Below are 14,556 nucleotides of genomic sequence, written 5' to 3'. Positions count from 1 at the left end.
TCATTGTTTTAAAGATCTTCTCAGAAGAGATGCATTCAAACTATCTACAATGATTTGAAAAAGCTGTATTACTACACATTCAGTTAACCTGAGTAAAAACTCCCACTGACACACATGGGGAAAAAAAGGCCATGTTTTCTGTATTGGGATTGTTATTAGCACTAATTTCATGCTTTCTCCTGTGCAGGTGGTCAAAAAATTAGGTTTGAGGTACTAAAAGAAGGTGCAGAGCACCAAATTTTGACACACAGAGGAAAGATTTATTTCATCTTAATAAGGCTCAGATAGGTATTAAAGCAGAGACTACATTTAAATCAAGGTTGTGTGCAGTCTTACTTCACTAGGATTGAATTCCACCCTAAAGGTACATCAGCACTGCAGACTGAAGCACAAGCAACAGCGCAGGCTGACAATCTACAAATCAGAAGATTACCACAGTTCTCTTCTCCAATGATAATCATACCTTTGAGGTATGTTACTTTAAGGTACCCTTAGGAGTGGTTGATCATACTCGGCAGATGAATGAGGGTTATATCTTATCTTGATTCATTCCATGTTCTAGTTCATTATTATAATTACTTATCTTTTGTGAGGGGCGACAACAGTGGAAGAAATTCTAAAAAAAATAAATAATCCTGAACTGAACTTAAATCCTAACCTATTATGGAATGCTTTATGCTGAGTTTAGTATTTTATTTCTGTTTTAGTTTCATTAAGCCTAAAAGGCAAAATCTCAAAAATCTCTTTAAAACATCTACAAATACTGTTTTGCCACTATTGGCTTCCAATAAATGAATACACTGAAAGAAGTGTAAGTTATGAAGTAGTTGTATGATACACCAGCTTCACCAGTGACACCTCTTAAGAATTACACAATAGTTTGGGTTGGAAGGGACCTTAAAGATCATCCAATTCCAACCCCCTGCCACGGACAGGGACACCTCCCACCAGACCAGATTGCCCAAAGCCCCATCTAGCCTGGCCTTGAACACTGCCAGGTATGGGGCATCCACAGCTTCTCTGGGCAGCCTGTGCCAATGCCTCACCACCCTCAGTGAAGAATTTCTTCCTTGTATCTAATCTAAACCTGTCCTTTTTTTGGTTTAAACTGTTACACCTTGTCCTGTCACTGCACTCCCTGACAAAGGGTCTCTCCCCAGCAGAAAGTCTGCATTCCCTTTGGTCTCTGAGCACAATCCCTTCAGTTATTCCCAGAACAATTTGTGCAGCCAACCTGTAAAATCATTCACTGGAATAATATTTCTAAATGGAAACAGAGGAGGCAGGGTGAAAAACATCTGTTGTAAGTGTCTATATTTTTAGAGACAGATCTTTTTAGAGAGAGATGTTTACATCACAGCCCTGCAAACAGCAACAGGACAACAACTATGATGGCAGCGAATTATGAACAATAAGGAGGAATGAATCAGAAGACTGAAGGAGGACTGAAATGTGCATTAATTTTCTTTATTCTTAATAATATTGAATATATTATTTTTGAAAAGACAGTTTGTAGATTTTTGAAACTGTAAACTAAGATCTTTACGCATTGCAGCTAACCTAACATGGGTTGAGTAAGTGTTCAGTGTATGAATTTTTCACAGCTGGCTGAACAATTTAACGTATGGAATCAGAAAAAGTGAGTACAGCAGAGATGCAAATCATATAGTCTGAAAAACAAGGTTTTCTCAAATGCTCAGGAGTTAAATACTGACTGACAATTCCTATAAAGAACACATCACTAGGTGGAGCTGAAGTTAAAAAAAAAAGTAGTGTTACATAATAATGTAAAAATTTGTAATACAAATTCATGAAGGCATTTTGGTTTCACGCAGCATTATACTAGAGACATCTAATAAAATTCAATTTTAATGAATAATTCTCAAATAACAGACTCAAAATATACTTTTGCTATTTGTATAAGTAGCTCCATTAGTTTCTCAAATGAGTTATGCAACTCGCACACATTTATAGTAGTAAGCAGTGCCGTTCTGGAGAGAATCCATGCAATACAGAGGCATCAACCAGGTAAAATTCCACCTGAATATTCTATAAGTTTTATATACGTAAGATTTGCAATATTCAATACTCTTTAAAAAGTCAGACTTCCATTTTCTTCTGATGGAATGAAATATTCCAATAAATATCATAATCAGAAACTGTATTACAGACTGTAGTCAGCCAGTTCTCTACAATACATACGGTAAGGCACTTACTCTTTTTGTATTTCTGGATCGTGGTCACATGAATGACACATGGCACTGAATCGAGACACAAAGAAGTCATAGCGTCTGTGATATGAAGGTGTGTCTTCCTCAATGTTGGCAAATTTGACAAACTGGAAAACAAAATATGTTAAAAAAGCTTTTGATAGCAATTACCCAAAAGAGGATAATGAATATTACGCTTCATCTAAGACAAATAAAAAATAGTGCATTAAGAAAGAATCCAGATTTTACAGTATTTAAATGTTTAGCCTCAGAGAAAACAAAGTCAAATTGGAGGGTTTTCTTTTAAAAGTCTTTCCACTACAACTTCTTTTAGGTCATTATGATTATTATTATGATGCCATTGCACCAAATAACACCTTATGCAACATGGAAACATCTACCACTTGAATAGTAAATGTCATTAATTCATGCAATCCAAGCAATCCAGTGGTACCCTGTCACTGGCCAGTTAAGTAGCAACATCCCAACTTATTAAAATTCAAGGGAAATAAACTTGAAAGACTTCTGTCAATTGCTGTCTATCTTTACAAAGATCTTTTTATCTTAAAAAAAAAAAGTCACCAGTCAACTTTAATTCCATTCACAGCAACTGCAAAAAAAATAAAAATTCCAATTTGAAACCATCTAGAATGTAACAAAAGGATAAGTAACAATCAACATGGATTTGTCAAGAACAAATCACATCAACCCAGCCAAACTTATTCTTCTGACAAGGAAATAGATTTTGTGAATCCAGATGAAGCAGCACCTGTCATATCTTAACTTCAGTGATGCTGCTGACAAAACAAAAAACAAAACAAAACAAAACAAAAAAATCAAAAAGAACACAACAAAAATCTCAAAGAAGCTAGAAAAACATTGTCAAAAGTACACTCCCCATAAGATAGATACAAAAGGGTTTAAAAACGTGCCAACATTTTTAAACCATCAAACTGCAATAAGGTACTGAGTGAACTTCTGAAGAGGCCTGTCTGGAATACAATAATTTCTGAATTTCACTAGAAATTTAAATAATAGAGTGGGCTTAGCAAATTTGCAAAGAACACTTAAGCTGACGAGAGCTAGAAGTAAACTTTATGCCTGGAACTCTCTAAACTGGAAAAAGGACCTGAAAAAAAAAAATTAAAGCAGTAATTTAGGAATGACAAATGCAAAATTCCATTTTAAGGCAGATGTACAAATACAAGCCAGACACAGCTGAATGCAGAAAAAAAGCTTAGGTTATAATAAATTGTGTTCAATGCAAGTCAATGCTGTTACACTGGCACAAAAAAAATATATATACACATTGTGGTAAGTCTGTACTATCTGTGAGATCTATGAAGAAAATTTTGCCATCTAATTGGCACTATTAAGCTTTAGATACCATACCCAGGTTAAGCATCACAGCTGGAGACACTGACTAACCAACACTGTCCTTCATCCTAGGGATGAACAAAACTTTAGACACATTATCTAGCCTTGAACTCCCCAAAAGATTACTAGTCTTACAGTGTACAGAAGGTATCTGCAAAAATAAAAGAAAGTTGTATTTGTTTAATGCTACTAGGAAAAGCAATAGTAGGATTACACTGCAGCAAAGGCTGCTTAAGCTAGAAATATTTTTTTATTTTTTTATTTTTTTTTACTGCCTACAATGAAGATTGCCTGAAAACAGTGTGGATTCTCTATCACTGTAAGAACAGATCACACAGAGAAGAAAAAAGGGCAAGGAAAGGCCGTCAGGAAAGGTTTAACAGCGCTGATTCTGCCTTGAAACAGCAACATCCCACTACGATTGCTCTACTTTTCCCTCCGCAATGTATTCTTCTTACCAATTGCTAAGCACAAGCTGAGGCATTTCTTGTATATTTACCAAGATGCAGAAGCTGTTTTTATCATCGCATTACCCACATACATACAGACGAACCCAAAGCACTTCAGTATGATCTGCAGTATGCTGATTTGTGGAGGTTCTGAGATAAGTGTTCAAGCTGAAAGAGAAATCTGTGCATTCCTCAAAAAAACACTTTCTACTCTGTAATATTTTTTTTTCTGTTTTAACTAGGGCACTTATCCCTTGCAACTAAGCTATCAGTTCACCCACAGAAAGCTACAAATGAAATTGAGATTTCTACAGTTTCTAGAACTATATTCCCAGCCATTACTTAGAAAGGTGCAAAATTGTATAACACTAGCTCATTTTATACATCTTTCTGGATGTATATCTTTTACAGTTACGTGATAAGAAACTGACATACAGGCAAAAAAAAAATAATAGTCCTTCATATTCTGCTGCCAGAGTTTGTGAGCAAAATGAGCAGCAACCATGCTGTTTTTTCAATACGGTCAGTTACAAAAGCAATCACTTCCTTCCCAATGGACTCTAAAAAATGCTTTAGTATCTTGTGTCTCACTGGCTTGTTTCACGAAATTGTTAATTACAAAAGAGAGGTAGACTTTCTATTTATTTATTTATTAAACTAGAACCTAATTAGTCCTTAAAATTTAATAAAGCATAAAGTTCAGGGGGAAAACAAAGAATAATATGACCTTAGTATTTTTTAAACATTCAAGTCTACAACTGATTCACGCAACAATCTTCCACAAAAACATGAACAGAAGCAAAAAGTTTAAAGAACAGAAAACACTATGGGAACAGCCCTGAGGATATTAACTTATCTGTAATTTGGTATCAGCAGAAACAATCTAAATATACATGACGACTTATCTGATTGACAGGCTCTTCCAACACAAAAACGGAATATAACTCTAATAACTTTTGCTAGAGGAAAGATTTATTGTATTAAGACATTGTTTTATCAGAATAAATGAAGAATTTAGGCCACAAAAGTTTCTCCAACTCTCTCTCTGGAAATTAATCCTGCATCAGAACGTAGCTTTGTAGCAGGGATGAAGTACTTAGAAATTATGCCCCTCAAAATGAAATTAACAGTAAAACGTCCACAAAGGACAAAGAAATTTTTGATTCCCTCCTGTGCATCGTAACAATTTCACCCACTGAACATAAAGCACTTCTGAAATCTGTTCCAGGGCTAGCATTCGGGTGACTGAATATTTGGGTCACCGGAAAGCTAACTGTCACAGGGCTGTTCTGAGTTGCACTGTCATGAAACAGAAATGGAAAGTTTACACAGCACACATTAGTCTACACTTTCTGCTTGCCTAGCAGTGATGTTCTTTAGAAGTTACTGTTAAATAGAAAATGTTTGACTCCTAAGCACCTAAGATATTTCCAAGCATAGCACAATTATAGGAACTGTTTGACTTTAAAAAGGGCAAAACTCTTATGAAATTCCAAGCAACTGCCGGGGATATACTTAGAAATTTTCACAGAGGTAAACATGTCATTCAGTCATACTAAATGCTTGCAGTAACACACCGATAATTTATGGAAGCTTTACCACTAGGAGCATCTTCGGCATTGGTATAATACAGAAGGTACAAAAAGGTACTTACATTGGTAATATCTTATTTCCATTAAGTTTGAAACCAATAGCATTCAATCAGTGTAAAACCTTATAAATCTACCCTTAAATACAGCAGGAACATTTTAGCTATTGAGAAGATGCTCGTCCTGGACTGCATCAAGAAAGTGGGATCCTATTACCAGGGAAAAGCAAATTGTGCAAGTCCTTTGAGTAAATCATGCAAGTTCTGAAATTGAATTCCTAAGGACATGATTTCTTCTATATAATTATGCTGTCTTATCACTCTTAGGTAGCTCATACTTCATAGGCAGAAAAATTAGAAGTAGGAACAGAACTTTTGATACCCTCTGGATTTCTTCAAAGGAGGTCAGCTTTTTTGCAGTAGTTCAAGAACTATCAGCATTCATTGTATTTAACTCTGAATTACATTACTTCAGAGCATCTATCTGTAGAATGTGTAGGCTGGTTCTGAGCAGTATTTTCTGATATTTGAGCTTCCCAATTTTGTCTTTAATAGCTTGAAATTTTTTCACGTTTCATTTAGCCAGAAGGGATGATAATGCCAGTAATTACCATCCTTTATAGAAAAACTACTGTATTTCATTATTAGGAAACTATCACATAGGAAGATATCCTGTTTGTGGACCTCTTCAAGTGTCCAGAGGAGGGCTACAAAGATGATCAGGGGCTGGAGCACCTCTCCTGTGAAGACAGGCGGAGAGAGCTGGGGCTGTTCAGCCTGGAGAAGAGAAGGCTCTGGAGCGACCTCACTGCAGCTTCAGGGTGTCTTATAAAAAAGATGGAGAAGGACTCTTTTCTCAAGTAGATAATGATAGGACAAGGAGGAATGGCCTTAAACTAAAAGGGGATAGATTTAGACTAGACATTTGGAGGAAATTCTTTGCTGTAAGTGTAATGAGGCACTGGCACAGGCTGCCCAGAGAAGCTGCGGATGCCCCATCCCTGGAGGTGTTGAAGGCCAGGCTGGATGGGGCTTTGGGCAACCTGGGCTGGTGGGAGGTGTCCCTGCCCAGGGCAGGGGTTGGAGTTGGATGATCCTTAAGTTCCCTTCCAATCTGAGCCATTCTATGAGAAAGGGCATGTAGGGTAATTGCCTCTCTCTGTACCTTTAACTCCTGTATAAGAAGACAGATCAGGGATTCTAGAGATGAAATACTTCACTGTATTCTAGATCACTACTAGTATATAATTCCACACGGATACATGGAATGAAAGGATCTTGTACTACAAATAAGGTGCCATGCATACTTCCAGATCAGTGTGCTAAAGACAAGCAAGACCAACAAATCAGTACTCTACTGGAAACATTAGTTCTGACATTCTTTAATTTCACAGTCTTAACATTTTGAATTAAATTTATGTGAGCATGCACTTCAGTTCAGCCAAAAACAAGTGTTATCATAAGCCAAAACTAACAAAAATAAAAATCTCGTTGCTCTATCAGGCACTTGCTGGTCCCTTTTCCACCTAGGATGCTGCTCATCTTCTTTTAAACACCAAACAAGATGACAGCTGGCAAACAGTTACCTGCTCCTCCTGCACAGGAAGCACAACGCTGCCACTAATAGCATGATCATTTCACTCATGCTGAAAATAAATCTGCTTTCCAAAACGAAGCACCCTATCAACTAAAGAAAGATCTAAATTGAATATTTTTTGTAAATAATTTAAAATGTGATAATAATGGGTTCTATACACATACCCACAACTTTACAGATTAATTAAAAATACATTTTACTATCAAAATGCAGAGAAGAATTCATCCAGTCAGCATTCTGAACTAGCTTAAAAATGGTTTATATTCAACCGAGTTGCCTCAGCATATTTTAAGATAAATTTTACTAAATTACAACCCCCATCACTTTCGACCACCTGATCACTAAATAAATTTTCTGGACCTTCTCTAAATAAATTGGCAGGCAATTTAAAACATTAAAAAATAAAATCTCCCTCTTGTCCCAAAAATCTTGACCATAAATTCAACTATTTTAGATCTGTATGCTACTTGATAGGATGAACAAACATAATTGATTCTACCCCAGTATAACTCTGGTCTATAGCTACTACAGATCTTGTTATTTGTACATCAGATGTACAGACATTTGACATGATATTTGGTTACTGAAATTCTGTAAAGTGGATAAAGAGAGAAATTTAGTATTTCCATACGCTTCTAAGTAATAGACTTACTGCAGTCAGCTTTCAGATTCTATAATACTTAAGCCAACAAAGTCTCAGCTGTTTTTTTTACACATTTTTTTCAGCTTCCTCACCAGCATATGCTATCTTACCACATGGTTAATAAAAATATCTTCCAGGATAGAAACAGACATTCTGAACTTTATAGACATTGCCAATTTCAAATGCAGTCGATTTCAAAGAAAAAAAATAGAGTTCAAGACATTCACTATTGAATTTCACCTGTTCTCAAGTATCTGCCTGTATAAGTAGATTTACAACTGTATTATACAAAAATCATTGCTGCTGTAAGAAATAAACTAACGTAATTTACAACGCAATATAAACATATAAAAAACATAGGAATTAATTTTATATAATCTGAAGATTATGCACATAAGTACACAAATTAAAAGCAGAAACAGCTGTTTTTTTCCAGAACAGTAATCTTCAGCTTTGTTTTTAAAAAGTAAAATAACTTTAAAAAATAAAAAATTTCAGAAGCCAAAGTCCTGAATGCAACTTCTATGGTTTTATTCTTTTTTCTTTTGTAAAATATAGAGCACCAAATAGAGTAAGTTCTGCCTCCAAGAACCTGAGAGTTGCAAGCCAAGGAAAAACCTTGAAGGCAGCAGCACCTTTCAGGTCCTTCCAAGACTTTAAACTACTAGGAATCATTCAGTACACAAATTTGGTTCAGAAGTCAGGGTTTCAAATGAAACATCACAAGAGTTCTCACAGTTCAAGTAAAATCTGCTTGTGAGGCTGAGAATAAACTGCAACTCAATTAAGGCAGTTGAATTTTACTTGAAAGACACAGTTGCCTTTGCATGCCAGTGATGCTTTTAAAAATCAGCTTTGGAATGGAAAATAATCAAGATACACTTAAAATGATATGGAAATTATCATCGTTTCCCTTGTAAAGCAAAAAGAGACCATGAATTTGTATCAGTGTGAAATTTAGCTTAATAAAACAACAAAAAAGGGGAACTTTCCCAAAGGTTGCCTGACTTTTCAGCAGTTTAAAGACATTTACTTTGTATACAATTTATTTTACTTGTAGCTGTTCCAGGCAATACATTTCCTCTCCACAGTGATACATTAGAGTAACTAAAGCATATAAAAGATAATCCACTTTCTCTTTGCCATCTGTACTCATTTTTTATTCCTTCTTAGGGACTACAAGAAAATCTAAAAGAGGCTAAATGTGATGATAAACTTTCTTCATGTCTGACATCAAATTTATTTAAGAACATAGCAGGCCAGTTTTCTCGGTAACAGAAAATCTGTCAGTGCCAATATATTTCACTCCTCTAGAGTTAACACAAGAAGACTATCTTTTCTCTTTCTTGACTACAGAAGGCACCTAGGGAAATAAGCGTAATTAGGTTAAAAGGAGTCTCTGGAATACTGTTGAAAAGCCACATATTCATTATTCTTCTTCTTACATAATTTAATATCTTATTTAGGATTTTTTTCTTGTTATTTTGGTTACTGAGTACAACAGAAAAACAGAAGTTATTTTCCAGATTAGGAATTCCACTGATCCACTTTGCACATAAAAAGCCTTATTAGGAACACACAGGGATATCAAACAGATGACCAGAATATGACCTCTGTTCAAGAGGATATTCTTTTAGAAGAGATGCGCGCCTTGTATATTAAAGTGGAGGTTTTCAGTAATTGCTTACCACTGAGGTTTTCAAACAACTGGAAAGTGACATACATTTTCCTTTATGCACTCCAGAAAGTAAGTTTCATACCTGTTTCTTATTTCTCAAAGGGGTCCCCATCCAGGTATTGTTATTACAAACAAACCAAAAAAATTCCAAACCCCTGCCATGGGCAGGGACATCTCCGCCTAGATCAGGTTGGCCAAAGCCTATCCTTGAACACCTCCAGGCATGGGGCATCCACATTTTCTCTGGGCAGCCTGTCCCACTGCCTCACCACCTCCACAATGAAGAATTTGTTCCTAATAGGTAATCTACATCTAACCTCTCTTAGTTGAAAGCCATTGCACTATCACTAGGCCCCCTGATAAAGAGTCCCTCTCCAGGGACATATATGTATGTATTATGCATGTATATAAACGAAAATATAATGTGTGTGTATATATGATTACCATCAGTAAAACTGCCCTGTTAGATTGCGGTTAGGGGACCCTCCTTCCCTCCACCACAGCAAGAACCCTCTGTATTCAACTACAAGAAATTCTACTCCAGAGCAGTATCACTAATACATACATGTATATCTTACTCTCTCTCAGAACCACAACTCCACTTTAATTCCACCAACCGGGAACCATGTCCAAAGGAAAAACCGATATTTTTATAGAATCCGCAGAACCCCCACACTGCTAACAATGGCAATGTACGTAAAATGCACGCATTACTTTTTTACTCTTGTAAAAATAATCACTCCAGGTGAAAACAGACCACAATCCTGATATTTCGCAGAACCATGCTGTACTGTCTGGGAAATACAATGGTTAAAATGGAAGCATAACAGAATTATAACATTAATTGCATCCACCACTTCTTATTCAGGAAACCAGATCTCCAAATCTTCATTTAATACTTTTAGTTTTGCCTTTCAAGCCAGGATATGGATCCTGGAACAGGTAAGATAGCCAGTTAAGAATACTGAAAGCTTTTGTCTCCTGTCTACTTTTCAGCTAATAGGAGTCTTTCTCCATAATGTTCAGTGCAATGGAGAAGGATGTTATCTCCTCTTTCTCCCACCACTTCTCTTGTTGCTGAAAGCAAGAAAACATTGCTTTTCCTACACCAATGGCTTCAGGAGGCCTGTTAAAAAGATTCAAAATATGAATTGACAGAACAGCTTTTCTATTTCTTCCAGGAGAAGTTATTACCACAGAGGATGAGCCCAAGCATCAAAAGAGTCTTAGAGAATAAATGGGAACATGTTTTTCTGTCTCCATCTGGTCTATGTTCTGTGTTTAGGCCCAGACAGCGTATCGTTCCCATTCACAGAATCTGCTCAATTCATGTTAAATGGGAGATACTTTGTGAATTCTGCAACTATTTTGCCTCAGCAAATAAGCAAAGATGTATTCTGATTTCAATTAGAATCTGGGTTTACTCACAGAATTAGTTCCAAGAACTTGCAACTTTGGTTCTCCTGATTCCAGAAGCTTGGCCACCATATGAAGGAAGCTTTCCACAAACGGCTTTATGCTTTGAGAATGGCAAGCCATTAGAAGTTGGTCCAATGCCTCCATGGCGATTAAGACATACCTGAAAATTAATTGTGGAGAGACTCAAATATATGTGCTAAGTTTATTATTATGCCTTTATCACTAAAATAAATTACAGAAGAAAGGGTGAAGGCACATCTTTCATAGGATCTAAAAATGGAAGTGATGGAAGCAAATGGTATTTCTGACTTCTTTTAAAAAACCACAACATTCTTAGAAAGAATATCATAATATTTGCTAACTGAGTAAAGGTAGTTTAATTTTCTATTCTAGCACATTTTGTTTTCAATTATAGACCTTAGCTTTCTAGTCTACAACTTCTCTATTCAAACCCCGGTATGGAAAACCATCAACTTATCCATTTCTCCTGCACAGTGAGAGAATTAAATGAATGAGAAAAAAAGCAAGCCAAACTAGGTATCCTAGTGAATGGTCTTTTGTCCATTCTATGGGCGCAGAGCCCCCTCTCTAAGAGACAATACTTGAGGTTACTTTATTAAAGCTTTCTATCTTTTTTTTTTTTTATTTTTATTTTTTAGTTGTATGATGTCCATTCTAAGTTATAAAAATAGCTTTTAACATCATGAATGCCAAAGATATCCCATGATGAATATTGCCTTTCTTTTGCAGTTCTTGCACTCAATAGTTTCCTATGCCATTTCCATGTTTTTTTTAAATCTTCCTTTTTATGACTCTGTATCTTACCTCCTAAACTCGTATTTGCTCTGACCTAAATGCAGCTACATGTTAGCACCTATTTTTAACGCTGCGACTTATTTCCTTACCCATAGCGATGCCGGACAACATCTCTGCTCAGTCTCTCTGCCAGGTAAGCACCGATTCGATCCAGCTTTTCTGGTGCAGAAACCGCATAGAAAGTCAGCTTCTCCATATCAGCTTTAACAAGACCATCCTAAGAGCAGACATACAGAAGTAAAAATAAATAAATAAAAATCCAGAAAAATTATGAAGTTTTTGAAGTATTTGCCTTTTGGATACTCAAAGCAAAAGATCTGAGTTGTACACACTACTCAAAATATGCAACTTTTGAACAAAATTGTCAACAGCTAAGCTGCAAAAATCATCAACTTAAAAAATTAGGCAAGATATTTTTGAAATAAATGAAGTAACTTCTCCCATCATTTGGGGGGTGGAGAAAAATAGACATGGACACAGACAAGTATTCCAAAAGCAGGTATTTACTGACCTACATTATCAGTGCTGCAACACACTGTCCTCACTGGTACAATGTCACTTTTTCGTCTTCCATTACCCCCCAAATGTCATCATATATCTGATGGATAATTCTGAGAAGTTAACAGTCTACACAAAAGATTTAAACTATAATCTTGTTCATTTTGTCAGTGTCATATTTTGGATAAGGCTGACACATAGGGTACCTGAAGGCTAATTTTTAGAACAGGATCAGGCAGTAATTAACAAATTAGTTACACATACCCATTTAGTCTGAACTGTGATACAGGCATCCTTAGGTGAGGTACTACAGGTACTAACTTTAACTGTCAGGTAAGAAGAATAAGGCTTTTTTTCCTTTTTTTTTTTTTTTTTCCTGCTGTAAGTTTCCAAAGCTTTGTGTTTTCCAAACAAGTTACTGAAGCTTTAAAGACAGTCAGTATTAATGCATTTTATCAAGCAAGTCTTCTAATATTTTAAACAAGGATTCAGTGAAACATCTAAGGCTGTCTTGTGTCCTACACTGAGCCAATGAGTATTAACACAAGTGTAGACTAAGGCAGAGCCACCAAGTGCTATTACAGCTCTACAACTACAACTGTAGTCACCTGAGGTGTTTCTATACCTGTGTCACAAACAAGTAGGTTACAACAAGCGTACCATATGAACAGAAATCACTGTATTTGCAGCCGACAACATATACTAACATAGTAACTAACACTCAGTATCAATACGTTTCTTTAAAATTCTAAAAAAAAATAAAGTAATTTTGAAGCTCAGATAGTCTATAAACCAAACCTTATATGAACGCTGACTGCTCTGCTCACCTATATACTATTATAAAAGATAATAAAATCTGGTAACATTTAAAAAAACACAGCAGCATAAACATAAGCTTTTGATTACTTTGAACTATCACATGATTATGTATAGATATATACAGAATGTTAATTGTACATGAAGTAACACTGTGTTAACACTAATGTTAACACAGAAACTGTTTCCAGAGAGTAACAGTTGGGCTTTAATATAGCTCCCAGATTGTTCAAGTGAAATGTTCATACCTGTCAACACAGCAAAAGAGGTGTTCATACTTCTAAATCATTATGAAGTTAAGTGCTACCTCTGCTGCAGCATACCATGTCTAATTAAACCTCTATTTACTCGAACAAAATGTATTTATTTATTATTTTTTTTTTTCAGCACGTGATGGCCCTGCTTTGCGAAGGGACTTGGACAAAACGATCTGCACCAGGCCCCTTCCAGTTAAATTCTTCTACCAATCTCTGTTAAGGATACAAAGTATTAAGACAGAATTTACTGTGAAATAAAAAAACAAAATGCTAAAACATTAGCTTCTGAATAGATTTTCAATAACCAATCCCGTTACAATTTTAAGTCCTCACTCACTTTTGGATCTTCAGGAAATATGTTATCTACCAGACGCTTGTAACGAGGTCGCAAAGCAGCACAGCAACAGCACACTCCTGCAGAGAGATTTATCCAACAGAATTTAGAACAAAGTTTCAGGAACTTCAATAATTTCATTCTAACTGAGTAGCCAACAAGCAAGGAGGAAAAAAAAAAAAAAAAAAGGAAAAAGAAAATGAATGTAGCTGCTTGTTACGTTCAGCACTTAAACAAAATAACAGTAATTGAAAATGACTGGGAAGTCAAATAAGTAAAGCTATTATAATGCGATACATGAGAAGATATGCACACATGCTGGATGTCAGAAATGCACCTGTCATCAAGCCATACTTAAATATATGCAGAAAGATCAAAAATTACAACTATTTCTTCGCTGCTCTATCCTCATTCTAAATTATCATTTCAAAACCTAACTAAAAACACATTATGTCTACTCTTAAAAATTCAGAAATAAAATCTTCATCGCATTTTACAGGCAACCATATAAAGTGCCGTAAACTACAATATACAAAACAAGTAATCAACTTCATTATCCCACTATTTTACTTGGCATCAGAAAAAAAGTCACTTGAAGTGAAGAAAGGTTCTGACATCATTTTTACTCTGTACTGTACACATACAATGACAGTCAGAACAACACATGTTAACTTGTAATTCTATTAATTTAAAAAGATACTCTAGCAAGACAGAAATGTATGAAGTATTTTTTTTCTTTTTTTTTTTTCCCTCTAGGATTCAGGACTACCAAATCTTTGGAATAATTCCAGTTTGTATTAAAAATAGCACATAAAGTGGAAAAAAAATCAGCATGAAGAAAAAAAGCTTCCAGATATCTATCCCATTCTTTGCA

The 14,556-nt window shown here is 35.6% G+C and overlaps 1 protein-coding gene across 7 annotated transcripts in view; it reads right to left on the bottom strand.

The window, feature by feature from the left end:
- EFR3A (EFR3 homolog A) overlaps positions 1–14,556 on the bottom strand; it is an 81,917-nt gene that overhangs the window by 44,734 nt on the left and 22,627 nt on the right. For all 7 annotated transcript variants that reach the window (XM_084509011.1, XM_084509012.1, XM_084509010.1 and 4 more), the window contains 4 exons: positions 13,686–13,762; positions 11,867–11,994; positions 10,971–11,121; positions 2,217–2,338 (listed from right to left, as the gene is read on the bottom strand). In XM_084509011.1, the coding sequence (XP_084365137.1) occupies positions 2,217–2,338; positions 10,971–11,121; positions 11,867–11,994; positions 13,686–13,762 (478 nt within the window). The remainder of the gene's footprint in view (positions 1–2,216; positions 2,339–10,970; positions 11,122–11,866; positions 11,995–13,685; positions 13,763–14,556) is intronic.

Source organism: Aythya ferina, assembly GCF_964211825.1.
Source record: "Aythya ferina genome assembly, chromosome: 2".
NCBI classification, from domain to species: Eukaryota; Metazoa; Chordata; class Aves; order Anseriformes; family Anatidae; genus Aythya; species Aythya ferina.
Note: the sequence above shows the minus strand (reverse complement) of the source record. Positions and strands in the feature narration are given on the sequence as shown.